The 18,497-nt window shown below is 39.1% G+C and overlaps 1 protein-coding gene across 1 annotated transcript in view; it reads right to left on the reverse strand.

Moving 5' to 3' along the window:
* ARSJ (arylsulfatase family member J) overlaps positions 1–17,932 on the reverse strand; it is a 69,685-nt gene extending 51,753 nt beyond the window's left edge. Inside the window, exon 1 of the mRNA XM_059066618.2 lies at positions 16,223–17,932. Within this exon, the coding sequence (XP_058922601.1) occupies positions 16,223–16,623 (401 nt within the window). The 5' untranslated portion in view covers positions 16,624–17,932. The remainder of the gene's footprint in view (positions 1–16,222) is intronic.
* Positions 17,933–18,497: the final 565 nt, after the last annotated feature.

Genomic DNA, 18,497 nt, shown 5'->3' on the forward strand with positions numbered 1-18,497 from the left:
CTTGCATGCCCCCCCACTGTAGTATTACAATACCTCAAGATTATTACTGAATTGCCTCATCTTTAAAAGCTATTATAGATTCTTTAAAAGCATCAAAACGAACATCATAATTTGTAAAAAAAAATGCTGTAATCAAAGCGTTACATTATTATAATTATTTTCTTTAAGAAATGTGTTTAATAAGAGATTGGTGTCTTTTTGTTGCTGCTCCTTCTGTGTCATTATTTTTACATTTTATACACTGATGCCTGTATTCTATATTCTTGAGAGAGATTATTGAAAAGGTACACATTTGTAGCATTCAGTCAGTAATTCATCTTTCTTGACATGTTGGAAAATTACTCCCAGAGTAGATTCAATAGGCCTGAGTATCTCAAACAATGACCCAGGAGCCCTGGAGACTGGGCAGAGGGGCCCTGAATCTACCTTAGAAGGAAGTGGTTGAGGGTGGGAACCCCTGCCTGCAGCTCTGCTTTATATGTTTTGTATACTGGGCTATTCCATCAAAGAGATTCACTTGAATAAAAAGTTCTACAGTTTAAAAAAAAATAGAGTTTGTAAATCACAGAACAAGTTTTAAGTCCAACAAGGAAATAAACAAATTTACCTATGGCAGACAAACATGTGTGAACTGGCCAGCTGCTTGAGGTCAAAAATAAGTAATGGAGAAAGAGAGAGCAGTGTAGTTCCTGTGTAGACAGCCAGGGATATGATACTAAAATCCTGTTTCGGAGACCAGGGGAAGGCCTTCAGCACTTGGGAAGTGAAATAACACTTATGTGACAAGAGAATGTGGCTTGACTACAGTTTCACACAAAGATTTAAAACTAAGAGACTTACAGGAGGGATCTGAAATTGCAAAAGATTCTTTTAGATTCAGCATTCTTTAAGAAATAAATCACTGAAAAATTTCTTTTGCATCAGTAAGAGATTTTTTGCAGTGCTTGTCCTTAAAATCCAAGAAAAGGAAAATGTGGGTTTGCTGTTACATCAGACAAGGTTGGACCTTTTGATCTCAACAGGAGGGTTAACTAAGGTGAATGAATGGAAACATTCCTCTCAATAAACCTTTCCTCAGGGTCTGCACAGCTATTGACTGACTCTTTGGTCCAGAAAACAACAGCAGTAATGCAACTTATTCAGGGCGGTTCATAAGCTATTTAGGAAGTGCTTTACTAACTTGAAGAACAAAAAGAAGAGATCACGAACGGGGGACGTTTTTTTTAAAAATGCCTGTTTTTCTAAAAATAAAAGCAGATATTCTATTTTTAGTCATTTTAAACTGAGAAACAAAATGGGTGTACCTTAAATTAAAAACAATGTAATATAAGAAATAAAGCCTTAATATAATAACTCTTGGGGCTTCCCTGGTGGCACAGTGGTTGAGAGTCCGCCTGACGATGCAGGGGACGTGGGTTCGTGCCCCAGTCCGGGAAGATCCCACATGCCACAGAGCGGCTAGGCTAGGCCTGTAAGCCGTGGCCGCTGAGCCTGCGCGTCCAGCGCCTGTTGCTCCGCAGAGGGAGAGGCCACAACAGTGAGAGGCCTGCATAATGCAAAAAAAAAAAAAAAAAAAAAAAAAAAAATATAATAACTCTAAAATTACAGGTGCAGGGCCAACCACAAAGCACTGTCCAGACTCTTTGGCAGTGACATTAATCCAAGAGAAAGGGAGATATGTGCAGGCGTGTGCATGTTTGTTTGCAGACCCTTGGTATTTGACCTGTCTGAAGGAGCAGCATTTTCAGCATGAACGAAATAGAGAGAAATGTTGAGTTCATACTTTGGCTCTTCCTGTTGGTTTCTTTTTTCATCAACCATCTAAGAAACTCTGGATATGCAGAGTTTGTACCTGTAAATCCAATCCGGTAAAGTGATGGGAATGGTGAATTCACCCAGTCAATGCCATCCTGGGACAGCCTTGGGCCCCATGGACAGCCATCCTTGCCCTAAAAAGCCTCTTCCTCCACATTTACCTGTGCTACTTTGTCTTTGTGTTGAAATATTAGTAAGTGCCTGAGCCAGAATCAAATGCTCAAATGCAGATCTTCGGACCCCCATCTACTACTCTTTCCCCAAACTATACTGTGAAATGAAATACATATATATTATATATATAAAATGAAAAAAAATATTGCTGCAATCCTTCAAACCTCAGGGAGTCAGGCAAAGGAGAATGGAGAAGCAAAGGCTATTTTTCATTGATGGGCTGGCTTTGAAGTGTACAATGTAATTGTCAAAGAAGTTCCTATAATTTGTGATCAGTAGTAACTTTGCCTGTTTGAGGGAGCACTTTTATTTTATTTTTTTGGTTTGTTTTTGTTTTTTTTTTTTGCTAATAGCAGAATGAATGACCTTGAAGTTGTACTTGATTCCTCTTTTTCTTTCCAACCATCCAACCCATTTGTAGTCCATCCAAAAATTCTGTCTGCTCTACCTGCGGAATGTACTTAGAATTGACCCCTCTCCGTCACTCCTCTCCACACCCCATCACTTCTCACACAGGTTAGTGCGATGGTCTCTTTACTAGGTCTTCCAGCTGCAAACCTTACCTCCAGGATCTATCCTTAATACATCTGCCAAAGCAATTCTGTTAACACCAAAGTTGGGTCATGTCACCCCTCTGCTCCAAGGCTTCCAATGGCTGCCATTTCACTCAGAGTGGAAGTCAAGATTCCCTGCCTTGGCCTTCATTGCACTACAGGATCTGGATCCCTTAACCGCCTTGACCTCACCTCCTTCTACTCTCCCCTACCCCCTCTCTGATCCAGCCTAGCTGGACTGGCCTCTTGATGATACTTGAGCACAGTAGGGGTGCCCCTGTCACAGGGACTGTGTGGTTACTGTCTGCCTGGAGCAGCAACATACGAGACTCCCTCCTTCACCTCCTTTCTTAGTGAAGCCTTCCCTGACCTCCATGATATTGCTCTCTTCACCCTTAACCCTTAACCTTTTAATTCCCATCCTGTTTCCTGCTATGTTTTCCTTCTCAGAGCATATTGCCCTGTAGCACACTATATATTTTATTTGTGTCTCCTTGCACTAGAATAAATCTCACGAGAACAGGGATTTTTGGAGGTTGTGTCAACTGATGTTTCCCAGTGCCTAGAACAGTTTCTGGTAGAGTAGGTGCTCAGTATTGAATGAATGAATGAATAATGAATGAATTTTAAGGAAACAAAAACAAAAAGCCCAATTAAATCAAGGGTCATTACCTCATGAACCATTAAATGGTAATGGGAAGCTTCATGAAGGCTTACACTGAATTTGACAAATTAGTCAATGAATAGTTTTCTTCCCTATAGATCATCTAAGGATATGCATTTAACTTTGGGAATCTCCTTTACAAGAATGAGAAATAGTAACATTCACCTACCTCACAGATTTGTGGTGAGGATTAAGTGACGATATAAACATTTGCCTCAACAAAACTCTAAATTACTTATGTTTTTTGTTTTGTTATTTTGTTTGTTTGTTTTTGTGGTATGTGGGCCTCTCACTGTTGTGGCCTCTCCCGTTGCGGAGCACAGGCTCCGGACGCGCAGGCTCAGCGGCCATGGCTCACGGGCCCAGCTGCTCCGCAGCATGTGGGATCTTCCCGGACTGGGGCACGAACCCGTGTGCCCTGCGTCGGCAGGCGGACTCTCAACTACTGCGCCACCAGGGAAGCCCTGTTTTGTTATTTTGACATCTGAGATCATTCAGAGCCATATCAGAAAACAGACCTGAAAAGTTCTATTGTTGGAACCAAATCATTAAATTATTCTAGCAATTCTAAGACTACTGATACAAATTTTCTTTTAAAGGCAAATGATTACAATGAATTCCTCAGCTAATTCAGACTACGTACAACACTATAGAAAATTAGGATATACATGTATTCATCTGGAGACTGATGCAAATTAGATCAAATCCATAGTTTGATTTAAACAAGACCCCGAAATAAACGTCCACTTTCTTCAAGTTGTCATTGTAGTAGAAAGGTTCTAAAAGAAAAGAGTAGTGTGCCAAAATGTCTATATCTCCTAGCACCTTTAATTTTAGGATTTAGTCCTTAGAAATTCAGTTGCTTTTTGCTCCTGAGCCAACTGCGTTGCCCAAAATAGGAATCTTTTTATCGTTCATTCTATGGGAGAGCAGAAACGCATTAATAGAGAAGGTGTCTCTTCAAAAGTTAGACCTTTGAGACCTGAAACAAGCTTTCAAATGTAGAACATAGGAGGAAAAACACAACTGCATTTGTAGCTTGGACAGTACTTAATTAAATAGTCATATGCATAGAGTAGGTGTTAAACAAATGGTGAAAAAAAGAGAGATAAAGATGATTATAAATAGTCTTGGAACATTGAAGGCTAAAACTGTATTGCAGTGTTAATCAGTGTGGTTTCTGATGAGCAACTTCACTATCACCAAGCAGCTTGTTAGTGATCTGGCGTCTCAGGCCTCACCCTAGACCTTCTGAAACAAATTTCTGGGGAAGAGCCCAGAGGAATAAATGCTTTAACAAATTCTCCAGGTGGTTGATAATTTTATTAATAATTTAAGTATTCTTACAAATTCTAAAAGGTAAACTAATAACATTATCCTTAATTTATATATGAAACAAATGAAGAGCAAGAACAGATTCCAGTTTTCCCAAATTGAATGGGAAAGCCAGTTTGAAATGAGTTTCTGGTTCTTAGAATAACTATATTTAGCTTTTTGTTGTTTTACTTAAATAAGATATTCATTTATTTCTACTCTAAAGATAAGCTATGCAGCCATACCAAACCCATCCTGTCAACCATCTGAGTGATGTAGTGGAAAATCATAGTTTTGGGGGTTGGAATTCTAGTCTCATTCCTTACTATGGGATTTTGGCCAAGACACTTTACTTCTGTGAGCTTGATTTCTTCTTATGTAAAATGTGGATATTAATAATTATCCCCAAGTTATGAGGCTTCGAGAATATATTGAGAGATATATACATAATACATATATAGATAAATAGATTAGAGAATATATGTTAGAGAATAATATACATATACAAAATATATTCCTTAAGTGTCACATAAATGGTACATCTCCACTCCCAATATTTTATCTTCAACTAAATCCTTTAGCTAGAAAATGTACAACTAAATTAATTTTATAGCATTACAAAGACAACCAAACATGGATCAAAGAAAAAACTGATTTCAAGTATTTGAGCTTATATTTTTAAGTGTGTTAAAAAATCTAAACTAAATTAAACTTTAATTTGATGAGTATGAATTACTTAGTTTACATACATTTATTATACATTTATTATGGCCTTATCAAGAATCTGATGTGTTCAAAGGATAAAACACTGCCTAACCTCATGATGTTCAATCTCAAAGATAATTTTTAAGTCTAATAAAACAATTTTAAAATTCTTGAGCTCTTCAGATTCAAGAATATAGCACAATCTTTTTATAAATTTGTAATAAATTACAGATTTATTAAAAATCTTTAAATTAATGATCATTTATAGTATACATTTATAGTATAATATAGTATATATTTAATATATTATAATATAGTATAATATGTTTAGTATACATTATGGCATACATAATACAATTAATATAGTATAATATTATACTATCAAAATTATAGTATAGATTGATAATTATAGTATAGACTAATACAGTATAAATTAATTAGAGCAGAGCTCGTAAGTATAGATAACTCATGAATTTTTGCTAGATAGGAGAGCAGAGAAATTGGGTCAATTAACTTTTTTGCTTTGCTTTTGTTTGTAGACAGAAGGAACTTAAATTCATTTACATGCTGATGGAAATGATTTTGTAGAGACATAAAAATTAATAATGTAGGAGAGAAACGGTAAAACTGTAAGACTCAGGCGCGTGAGGAGGGGAGAAGGAGCTCTGGAGGCACGTGTCTTTGACAGGTTCGAGCACTTCAGTGCCCTATTGGAGGAAGGAAGGCAGAGACATGGCTGTCGATGTCAGTAGGTCAGGAAATTTTATACTGGTGATAGGAAAGAGATAATTCACTATTGCTTCTTTCCTCTCAGTGGAATTGTGAAGAAAAGTAATAAGCTGACGAGGGGATATTGGCAAACTGAGGAGATGAGAAATCTTGAAATAGTAGTTCTGAAGAATTGGACATATACTAGAGGAAGGTTAGAGGATCACTGGGGCATTTTTACATGCCTATTTCAGATTTGTGGTCATGAATTTAATTTAATCGAGTATTGGTTGCCACTCAGGTTCCTGCTACTGTGTCCACCTATTGGTTGGACCTTCTCAGACGCTGAACGTTGCCAAACCATGCTTATCCAGCTTGTATGGACACTGTGCATGGAATAATCCAGTACTCTCACAGGGTCCTGTTAGTTTCCCCAGCCTTCTTCTCATCCAGATCTGGTTCCCTTACCCTCTCTAGCAAGCTGGAGAATGACCAAGTACTGAGGAAGCGTATCAGTGTATCTCCTCAGCAAGGGTACAATGACCTAGCAATTATTTTCTGGCTTTTCTCCTGCCAGGTATGGGTGGTTAGTAGACTGGTGTGGGTCATATGATGGATACATGATACTGATTCTGTCTGGTCAGTGGAGAGAAGAGTCCCATTTATTGCTCTAAAATGATCAACAATGTTCTTTGTTGGGAAAAATCATGTGCAACATGCCTTTGAATTGTAAGAATTCTATCGCCTTTCTGGCTGCCACATCTTATTATACCCAAGAAAATGTGCATAAAGGTGTAAAATGATCAGAGAAGTACTGGAGGGGAGATGAGGGACATAGAGGGTCTGGAAGGATGCAATGGTGTTTTCCCAGAGGAGAATGAAGAACATTCTAGCAAAGGGAATTCTGCTTAGAAGGGAACAGGGGGGTTAAGGGGCATAACCCTTGTGGGAAAGTATAAGTACCCTGGCAGTGATAATCCAAAGAGGGTATAAATGGAAAAGTGTTGGGAGATTGTACCCGAATCTTGTCAGAGGCCAGATTTTGAAGGTCCTTACATGGAATGCTTAGGAACTGGGCTTTAGTCTACAGGTAATGGCAGTTTCTAAAAGATTTTTAAGCAGGGAGTGGCATGATTTTGACTGTGTCTCAGAGATTTCACTCAGGTCTTAGGGTGGAGTGTGGATTCAAATGCTGCAGGCAACATAATCATTTAGGAAGTTAATGTAATAGTGATCATAAAGCACATGAAATTTCAATCACCATGAAGCCTAGAACAATGTCTTATTTTAAAACTCTATTGCACGCCTACTGAGTGGTAGACCCTGGGGTGAGCTTGCATTCAAAGCTGAATAAGATGTAGTAATGATATTCAAGAAAATGTTTTAAAATGATTGTTGATTGAAGGAATGTGAAGTAATTAATCACTGGCCTTTCCATTACCCAATTTTTAATTCTTCTCATTTAGTGTGGTACTCTTAATGTCACTGTTTAAACATACATCTACTTTTGCTTGTCACAGTCTTAGCAGGCTTCCAGCAGATTCGGCCAAGCATGACGACAGCAGCATGCCAAGTGTGACAACCAGCAACAACACACACAATCTCCAAGTGTAGAAACTTAAAAAAATATACCCCTAATCACCTTCCTGGACATTTCAGAACAAAAATACATGAGAAATCCTGGTGGATAAAATATATTAAACTTGAAACATGGAATTTAACTTTTTGTACTTACAGATTGAAACTGGAAAAGAGATATGAGTATACCCACAGCTTTTAAAAAGAACAAGTAGTCAGTTCTTTTAAAGTTAGTATGTGATTAAACATTATGGAGCTGTAGCTCTAAATGTAGAAGAATGTTTAGTCAAAAACTATGTAATACTTAAAAGTTTTCAAACTATTTTCATATATGTTATCTCAAATGCTATAACCTTTGAGATTATCATTATTCCTATCCTACAGATGAAAACATGGAGTCTCCGAAAGATTAAATTAGTCATGCAAGGGTCATAGAAATTTGCTGAATCAGTACTGTAATTCAGATTTCCTCATTACATATTTTATGTCATTTCTGCTCTGTCACATTGCCTGCCAGACGGAAATATTTAAAAGATTGTTTATTCATCTTTTCATTCATTCATTCGTTCCTTACATGTATTCTTTGTGCCTATTAGTACAAAGCACTAGATTGGTTGCTGCGCGATTTATGGAGGTAATAAATCAGCCTTGCTACTCAGGGGGCCAGTGTGTGAACGAGGTGGAAAATCATGCCTAATATGACAGTAATAGAAATAATTATGTAAGGTCATCATTGGAGTAAGTATTTCTGGCTAAGGAATCATGGAAACCTGTATAGGGAAGGTGGTATTTTAGCTGAGTCTTAATGACTTAATGAGTCGCTGGCACTTGGGCCAAGTGAGATAGGGTGTGAATTCCAAGCAGTGGAAATGGTATGTGCAGAAGGAGGGAGAAAGTCAAGTATAAGACGTGCTCGAGAAACAGTGAATCATTCTTTTCTCTGGAGTAGAGAGTTTGAAGACAGAGAAAGATAAGGCTAAAATTTTTTTGAAGACAGGACTAAGGTGCTTACATATTTCACGGCAGATGGAATGGGGTGATGAAAACAACAAGGGTTTTGTTGAAACCACACGAGTTTAGGTTCCAATATAGGTTCTGCTGCTTAGAAGCTGTATGACCACCCACAACTTGTATAATTTCTCTAAAACATTCATATATCATCCATAAAATGAAGACATTTGTTAAATATTTGATACATATTTTTTGAAATAATAAAAATATTTTACCTTCAGAGTGGATGTGAAGCTCAAATATCAGGATGTTTGAAAAGCAACTGGCACAAGAAGGCCCTCAGTAAAAATCACGTTCTTTCCCCATTCTGTGGTAGTCAGTGGGAACTAGGAATTCCCTAGTTTGCCGAGGGTGGTGATGTAGCGATAGCCATGTTTGAGTAAAGCCAACGTGTTGGATGAATTAGAAGACAGAGGGAGTAAAGGAGAAGACACAAAAAGTGTTTTTTGCAATACAGCACACAGGGAAATGAACGTCTCAATGAAGTTACACTCCTGGGAGTATTTAATATCTGGAATGAGAAAAGAACATTGCAACACACTCTAATTATATCAAAGTAAAGTACGGAAAAAGATTACATAAAAACTAATTCCATAATATTGCTATAGGAAAAAGTCCGAATGAAACTAAACTTTGAAATAAAAGACGTTTTCATGCTGAGCTCCTATTAGAAGCAGGGGCTCTCAGCCTTTTTGGTCCTCCCTTCTTTGATCTCTGGAAGAGGCCATATGGATGAAACAAAATGATCCGAACCCTTGGCACCTGGATATAATTCCACCTTTCAGGACAGCTATTCAGGAAACTCACAAGAATTACCTGAATAGGGATTCACTTCAAAGGGTGTCTTTTTAAAAAGACTCATTTAAAAGTAGGGACTTTGATCATAAGGGTGTGCCAATAGCTTACTTGACCATGATTCTACTGTCAGAAAAATCCATATGTTCAAATAGGAAAAGGTAGCTATTTGTGAATGGTGTTGTCTATTGAGCTGCTCTCTTTGAAATGGATATGTGAGGTTTTAAAGCCACCCTCCTCGTTTGCTCTTACATTCATTTTCTAAAGCCAAAGTGAGGCTTGGGAAAAACTCCTGTTTCTTCCAAACTTCTAACCATAAACAGTTTTCTAAATATTTATGTATTAACTAAATATTTATGAATGTAATAAGTGAACTCTTAGTAACTGATCTTTATTGTGTACTCTTAGGTGGTAGAACACTACTTAAAACTAGGTCTTGGATAACAGAAGTGGATGGAAGAGGAAGCATGCATGACCCTTGATGTTTATGATCTAAGTGGGGTGGGGGGTGGCTACTTCTGAATGTACCACATGCCTATGAATTGGAATGAGCAAACCCTACTCCCCTTTGCTTCCTTGAATCTTTCTCCTGTGAAAGTGACTGAAAGAATTCAATTACTTTTTCAGGGTTTTCAACACTAGGGTAATTGTTAATTGATAATTTCATATCTAAAAAGAATACTTTATAAACTACTGGGAGACACATTCCTTTGCTTCTACAGCCCACTGTGGTCCATAGAGGAGACCTACATAGATCTTGTCTTCCTGGACCAAACCCCCAGACCTCTTGACTGTGTGCCTGACTGTAGTACACAGTGTGGCTGCAGCGGTTGGCTATGGACAGGCAGAAGGCCCAGCTCAATAAATCTCTAGAAAGAAGATATAATTAAAACTTGACACTTAACATTTCCCAAGAGATCATCTGGAAAAAATCCCACCATACTTTTCAGTCCTTTTTATTTGAATCTTCATCCTAACTCCAACCTTTCCAATGTATCTGCTTTCATTCAGATTCTAATCTCTATATATCTCTGTACATTCTCTGCTCTAATTAAATCCTTCTCCCCTTCTAACTCCCTAACTCCTTCCAAGGAGGCTTCTGTTACTGAAAGTCTGTAATTAGCAAAATCCTCTATGATCTCATTTCTTTCCTGGACATTTCTTCCACCTTCTTGCTCTAGCTGATTGCTGGCTATCCTCTCAACTTAGGGCTGGTCTTCTACCCATACCCCAATTATCAAAGAGTCTGAAGCAGGGACTGGGTATCCTCTTAGTTCCTCAATGGCACTTCTACACAGTTTGGCTCCTGTTTCTTTTTAAAGGTGCAACTTTTTTGAAAAGTCAGGCAACAGAGTAGAGACTCACTATCTTTCCTGTTAGAGTCCTTTATCTAATTCCAGGCCCTGCCCTCCCACCGCTCAGTCATAGATAATTCCAGCAACTGGCTCACTGTGCTCTTTAATACAATTTCTCCCATTATTCTTAATGGTCTAAATATCCACCCAAGTGATCCATCCAACTTCCTGCCCTTCTAATACCTTGCCTTCCTCACTTCCAAAGATGCTTTCCTCCATCTCACTTTAGAACCATTCCCCTGTCATTTCTAAAAACTGCACTACTTCTGAAATTTTGATTCCAAGCATGCATTTCTCCAACTACCATTATCTATCTTTTCCACTTTCCAAGTATACTGTGGTATCCTCACTTCAACCCTAGTCAGACAGTCAATCCATTGACCCTGGCACTTTTTTAGAGAACTTAAACCCCTTATAGTTTCAGAAAAACAAGTGATGACTGGTCCCTGTTTAAATTTATGACCACAAATCTCAGATGGGCTCTCATTGCTGCCCAATATTTTTATAGCACTGCCCTACTTAATTCACTTTCTCCCTTTCCTAGAATATTTTCTATCTCTGTCTTTAAACCTTAAGATTCTCATTCTCATCTAATGACCTCATTTGTTATTTCACTTAGAAAGTAGAATAATTCAGAAGAGAACTACCTCATATTCTCCAAAACCAAATCTTTCAATTTCTTTGAATCTGTACATCCATACCCTCCCTTCTTTCATATTAAAGTGAGTGAACTGGTAAAGAATAGCTAAAGCATTTTGGAAGAAGAACAAGTAAAAGGACTTACATTCCAGATATCAATATTTATTATAGAGCTATAGTAGTTAAGAGAATGTAGGATTGGCACAAGAATAGACAAAGAGACTAATGATGCAGAATAGAGTCCAGAAACAGACTCAAACATGTACATTTATCTGATTTATGAAAAAGATGACACTGTAGTGAGGTAGAGAATGTATGACATTTTTAATAAATAGTGTGGATCCAATGGATTTACATATGGAAAAAATATGCTTGAATCCTCTTATATCATATTAGAAATTAATTCCAGATGAACTGTAGATGTAAATAGAAAAATAAAGCTATAAAACTTAAAAAAAGACCACTGTCATGATCATGATTTAGTCAAAGATATCTCAAATAGGACATAAATAAAAAGATTATAAATAAGCCTACAATAAAATTAAAAGCCTCTGTTCATCAAAAAACTTTATTAAGAGAGCGACGAAGCAAGCTGCAGAATGGGAGAAGTCATTTGCAATACAAATATCTGACAAAGGAATAGAATATAAAAATAACTGCCACAAATCAATAAGGAAAAGCCAGCCTCTGATGAAAAAATAGGCAAAAAAATTGAATAGATACAAGGAGATATCCAAATAGTCCACAAAAATATGAAAAGATGCTCAATTTCTTTAGTAACCAGGGAAACACAAATCAAACCATAATGGTATACCAGTGCATAACAACCACAATGACTAAAATGAAAAAGACAATGTCAAATGTCAGCAATGATGTGAAGCAAATAGAACTTACCATACATTGCTAATGAGAGTGTATAGGGGTGGAATCACTTTGGGTAACTGCTGGACAGTATCTACAAAAACTGAACATACACATCCCGATAATCCAGTAATCCCACTTTCTGATAGATACCCAAGAGAAACATACACCTGCATTCACCAAAAAACACTTGCAAATATGTTTACGGCAGCACTATTAATAATGGTCCAACACTGGAAACAACCCATGTCATTCAACAGAATGGATGAATAAATTACATTATATTTATATAAAAGAACACTATTCAGTAATTGGAATAAATGCATTATATCTACAGGCAACAACATGGGTAAATTTTACAAACATAGTGTTAAGAGAAAGAAGCCAGACATGAAAAAATACCTTCTCTACAATTCCATTTATATGAAGTTTGAAAACAGGCAAAATTAATCTAAGGTGTTAGAAATTGGGCGTGTGATTACCCCTGGCAAGGGGCAGGGGTTGTTTGTAAAAAGAAATTAATTTATCAAATATCCTATTACAAATACACACTATTTGAGTTACCTTTGCATTTGTTAAAAATGATCATCATGGTATTTCAAGCAGGAACAATGAATAACAAAATAGTAAAACCACAAAATTATTGCCCAAGATATGAATTCAGCTCAGACTGCCAATCTTTCCAACTCTAAAGTCTGCATAAAACACATCTAAATTTTGCAAAACTCACAATTCTCTTTCTGAGGCCTTCACTATATTCTCTTTTAAGAAGAAATGATGTCATGTCTACATGTCTTTATTTGAAAAACTATTTTTTAAAAAAGGTGAAAAAATTACTTTGAAATAAACCAAATGTAGGCAGCTGCTTTCTCAATCAACCTTTATATTACCAGTCTAACTTTGAACACCTACAGTGTTGTTTCTCAAAGTCTAGTGTACAGAACTTCTGCATCACTACCTCTCTTGGAATTTACTGCCACAACTATTTAAAATGGGGATAACAATAGTTACTACCTCATAGAATTGTTGTAAAGATTGAGATAAAAATGCATTATCTTGAAAAAAAATGCATTATCTTGGAACACAGTAACTCTCAGTAGATGCTAGCATTTAATACTAACACTCTATTTATATTAGTACCATTATTAGAATAACCTGACACGTTAAATTACTATTAATTTCTGAGCTCACCCCCAGACCACTGAAGCTGAGTCATAGGTTGGGCCTGGAAATCTGCACTTTAGCTACTACCATTTGGCTAACTCTTTCTGCACAAATTTGAGAATCACTGTCCAGAGATTAGGGCTTACTTATTTGTTCCTCACAGTTCCAATATAGGGATCTGCACACAATGAATGCTTATTGACAGGCTGGCTTATGTTCAATATTGCCAGACTGATATGACATAAATTATCAAAGAATCTGGAATTTATTATAGATTTGTGCAGTATAAGGGAATAGATTGTTACATTTTGACTCCAGCAAAATATAAAGGGAGGATTGTTTTGTTAATAGTATCAAAAGTAGCTCCAGCTTCAATCACTTAAAACTCTTTCTTTATAAATGTGAAGACATTTGAATTCTATCATATTCCACATAACCTATTCTTTCCCTTAATATAATTCAGTCCATTTACATTTTTATTCCTTTTTTTAACTTTAGAGGATCCAGAAATCGTAGATATGTACTCATGGAAAGGACAAATGACCACATTCTCTGGGCTTGCATTATTAATATTAGACCCAGAACTAGGCTTCCATAACCACTTTCTTTCTTACATCTGTGTTCATTTAAGGAAGGTTCCAGCAATTTGTCTAAAAGGAGAACTAAAAGTGCAAATGTCTTCAATTGTTTAATTCAAACAGAAATTTAAGTCAAATCACAGTAGTTATTTGAAATTTTTGTCTATAAAACAGTTACACAACTTATTACACTGAACAGAAAATTTTAATAAGGAGAATAAATCTTCTCATGAGATGTTTGCATTGAAAAGACAGGAGAGTCAACCTTTGACAGCAAAGAAAACTGAGGATTTATTTCCACCCTCATGTCTGCTTCATGTATTAACATAAAGATTAAAGGATAAAACCTAGATATTTTATCAGTGCAAGATAATGTTTAGGAACTAAAGAAGAACTTTAGTGAAAAGTCTTAAACAAATGTTCTATTGTGAAAGATAAATTCATACAATTTAGTTATATGTTTTTCAATTACTCTTGGCTATCTGAATAAATCTAAATTCTATAAATTTAGTTTAAGATGTTCAGGAAGCCTTTATGACTCATTTATTTCATAAACCAAATATAAGAGTGTTTGGATTAGACATGAATAACTTGACCCACAGGCCATCAAACGGACTTGTTATTTTCCAGCCAACAATCTTCTCCTTTATAAATACCAAATGCCCTTGACTTTCTGATGCCACAATTAACCTTTAAAATGACTCTGAAGTACAGTGAGTCTTCTTTACTCTCCCACTGAAGAGAGGAAAGGACTGTTTTTTTTTTTTTTCTTTTCTGGCAGTGATGCTAACTTGTGACAGTTTGCTAAGCAGTAGAAATCGTGTATTAAGCAAAAGTCTCTGCAAGACAGAGATTCCTACAAAATAGTCTTTATTTTTCCAACGGATACTGGCTACTCTTATAGGATCCAATTCCAAGAACAACTTCAGTGAAGCAAGGGTCTCCTGGAACTGAAATCACAAGACTCACACACTGAAACGACTAAGGCTTTTCTTCTACCTCTGTCCAGTGGCAGCTGGACCTCTGCATCTCCTAGTTTATCTCAGTTCCACAGGCTGAATTTGGACATGCAAATCAGTTATAGTAACCTACATTCTGACAGGATAGAGTAAAAATATGAAAATGAGTGAACACCCTAAGTAGAATATTTAGCTTAAGTTTAGCAAAGCAACGATAATACTAAAAACACTTACTTAAGCATCCTAATAATCTGCTTTTTCTTAGAGTTAATCAGAAAATTCCCAGATGTGTGAATAGCAGCAGAAAACCTCAGATGAAGTTTAACTCATGCTGAGCATTTAGAACTGTTATCTTCCCCCATTTTGAGAACTACCCTGGTAATTACACATTGCCTTCCTTAGTGATCCTGTAACAGAAAATTACTTATCAAAGACCCAAATAGAGTCACATGTACACTGGTCAGATTTTACACTGCCTTCCATACGTTTCTTTGGCCCCTCTTCTCTCTGTGATTACCTGTGGCTTTGATTATTCAGTCTCAGATTTAAGAACAAACCAAGAGGGACTTCCCTGGTGGCACAGTGGTTAAGAATCCACCTGCCAATGCAGGGGACACGGGTTTGAGCCCTGGCCCGGGAAGATCCACATGCTGCAGAGCAACTAAGCCCATGCGCCACAACTACTGAGCCTGCGCTCTAGAGCCCGTGCGTTCCACAAGTAATGAAGCCCGCGTGCCTAGAGCCAGTGCTCTGCAACAAGAGAAGCCACCCCAATGAGAAGCCCGCGCACTGCAACCAAGAGTAGCCCCTGCTCGCTGCAACTAGAGAAAGCCCGTGCACAGCAACAAAGACCCAACGCAGCCAAAAATAAATAAAAATAAATGTATATATATATATATAAAGAATAAACCAAGAGTCCAGAAAAAATTTGGTCTGTTTTTCTTATCCATGATGGTGACTGTGAATTCTATTGTGACACCTGCAACAAAATCTGAACATGCTCAAAAGCCAAAATCGATTTAGAAAAGGAGAACAATTCTGGAGACCTCTGGTTGGTAGGGGGGAGTTTACAAGTTCTGATCTCATTTTAAAACTCTGAAGGCCCTTCACAGCAGGCTCTGAGAGTAAGGAAAATGAGACTAAACTAGTGATGAGACTTTCAAGATCATCAATAGGACATCCATTTTAATTCCCACCACAACTAAATGCATTTGATCCATTCATTCATTCACTCATTCATACATTTAGTTCCCCATATCTTCTGCAACTCCAGTAAGTTAGGAGCTGGATCATAATTAAGTGCTTAATATATCTCCAAGGAATAAATATATGAAGCAGTAACACTTACTTTCCAGTAATAAACTGACTCCTGGACGGTGTGCAAATAGGCTGGACATAGTAGTTCTCCAGTTTAACTCCTTCGGCAGCAAGCTTGTCCAGGGTGGGAGTCTTTATCTCCGATCCGTGGTAACCCACATCTCTAAATCCCTGATCATCTGCTAGGATGAAAATGAGATGGGGCTGGGAGATGGTAGTTATGCTGGGCTCCGGTCTCTCTCCACTTTGAGTTCGCAAAGCCCCTTCCTCTTCCTCCTCCAAGCCCTGGCCCCAGGACAGGTAACCGTAGGTGAGGAGGCTGAGGACCCAGAAGCCTGCCAGCGCCCCCATGGCTAGCATCTTTCCGGGCCAGACCCAGGCCTGCGGAGGAAGTGGCGGAGGCGGAGGTCCCGCGCAGCCCCTGGGGGCCATTCACTCCGGTCCCAGCTGAAACTCCAAGGCAGAACAACGCACCGCGCGCCGCCGCTGGCGCACACATGCACGCAGGAGGGGTAGAACCAACAGGCGGTGGAGGTGGAGGGTCTCCACCTGGAAAGAAGTCCGTGCTCCTCTCAGCTGTCAACACGTCCAACAACTTTAATCTTCTACACGTGGTGGCTTAGGGGATGGGACGTGTGGGAGAACAAGGAGTCGCTTTTCTCCATCAAATCGCACTTTCTCCTCCTCCTCCTCGCTCCCCAAAGTAGCTTCCACACAAAAAGTTAATGCCTCCACCCAAAAGTTCTCAAGAGAAAAAAAAAAAAAAATCAAGTAAGGAATTGATAATCACCTTGGGCAGGAACTTTTCGTGGCCAGAACTTTCCGCCCTCGAGGTGTTGGAGTGAGGTTCTCCCGGGGGCGCGCGCACCGTTGGTTGCGGGGTCGACCGCAGTCCGGTCACCTGGAAAGCACTGGGAAGTGGAACCGCCGAAAAAGAGCTCTTACCCATGCACATAAGCAGCATGCAGTGAAGCGGCCGCCGGATCACTCTCTCCACTTTTCCAGAGCTATTTCTCTCGGTCTCCTCCGAGGCGTTTGCCAATCTCCCCGACACTCACCAGGCGGCGAAATGACAAAAACAGCTCGCTTTACTGATCTCCCTCCACCGCTGACCACCTCTTCGCAGGAACTTCGGGCAGCGGTTCCTTCTCTCCGCTGCTGGAGCGCGCGGGGAACGAAGTGGGTCCCTGACCCCGTGCACGTTCCACGCCAAGTCCACTTGGTCTCCGCGGGGTCAGTGGCCCGGCGGAGGCGCCGCAAGCTGCGTGCGTTTTGTCAGAGAACTTACTTAGCTTTGGCACTCGGAGTTCTTGGCTGCCTCCACCCTCTTTTCTCTCCAGTGAATCACAGAACTGTACTCTCTGCTTTAGCTCCCCCAGGAAGAGGGGGAGGGGTAAAGCCGGTTTAGAAGTTCGATCTTTTTCCTTTTCGGGAGGAGGAGGCAGGAGGGAGGAGAGGTTTTGCCGGAGAGAGAGCTGCCCGCTGTTCGAGCCCTGCTGGATCCAGGGGGATCCGCCTGGGCTACCGCTTCCCTGGCTCTCGAGGACTGCCCTCCATCCTCCGGAGAGGGGGGAAACGGCGGCGGGAACGGGGAAGGGTGAAGTGGGCGCTTCTCCTCGCGGGTCTGCAGATCAAGAGCCCGCTCTCCCATTCCGAATGCTGCGCATGCAAACTTTTTCTAGCTTCTGGAGGGAGTGAGAGAGGAAGAGCAGGAGAAACAACAAATTGCGTAGATAACACTCCTTCCTTCCTCTTCTGGTTTTCCTTTTCTAGTCTCTCCTCCCCCCAATTTTTCCTACTTCTTTTATTCCCGCCTCCTTTTTTTTTTTTTTTTTTTTTTTTAACAGTCCCGACTACAAGTTAAGTTGAATTCCCTTTCCCTATTGCTGGCCTTTACAGCCTGACTTCCTCATTAGCATCTCTCTACACCAAGATACTGAAATCGCCTTCTCCTTACATTTCCACAAACTTACACATAGCGGGTCTCCAGCAAAGAACATGGGGAGGAAGAGGAGTTACACATTTCACCCTCAGGAACCACGAGGCCGGTCTGCACTCCTGCAGTACAGAAACCACCATTTCCCATCTAGAAATTCGGGGAACTTTGTCCCACCCCCCCCTTTTTTATAACTATGTGGAGTAAAGCAAAAGCTTGTCCTGATTGTGAAGATATGCCTGCTTTTACTAGAGTCCTGTTTTTAAATCCCTGCTCAAAGACAGGAATGGGATTTATAGTATCTGTAGGGGGAGGCAATTAATGCTAAGAGCCACTGAGACATGCTTTCTCCCCTCCCCAAATTCATTCA

The sequence above is a fragment of the Kogia breviceps genome, chromosome 6, assembly GCF_026419965.1.
Source record: "Kogia breviceps isolate mKogBre1 chromosome 6, mKogBre1 haplotype 1, whole genome shotgun sequence".
Classification (NCBI taxonomy): domain Eukaryota; kingdom Metazoa; phylum Chordata; class Mammalia; order Artiodactyla; family Physeteridae; genus Kogia; species Kogia breviceps.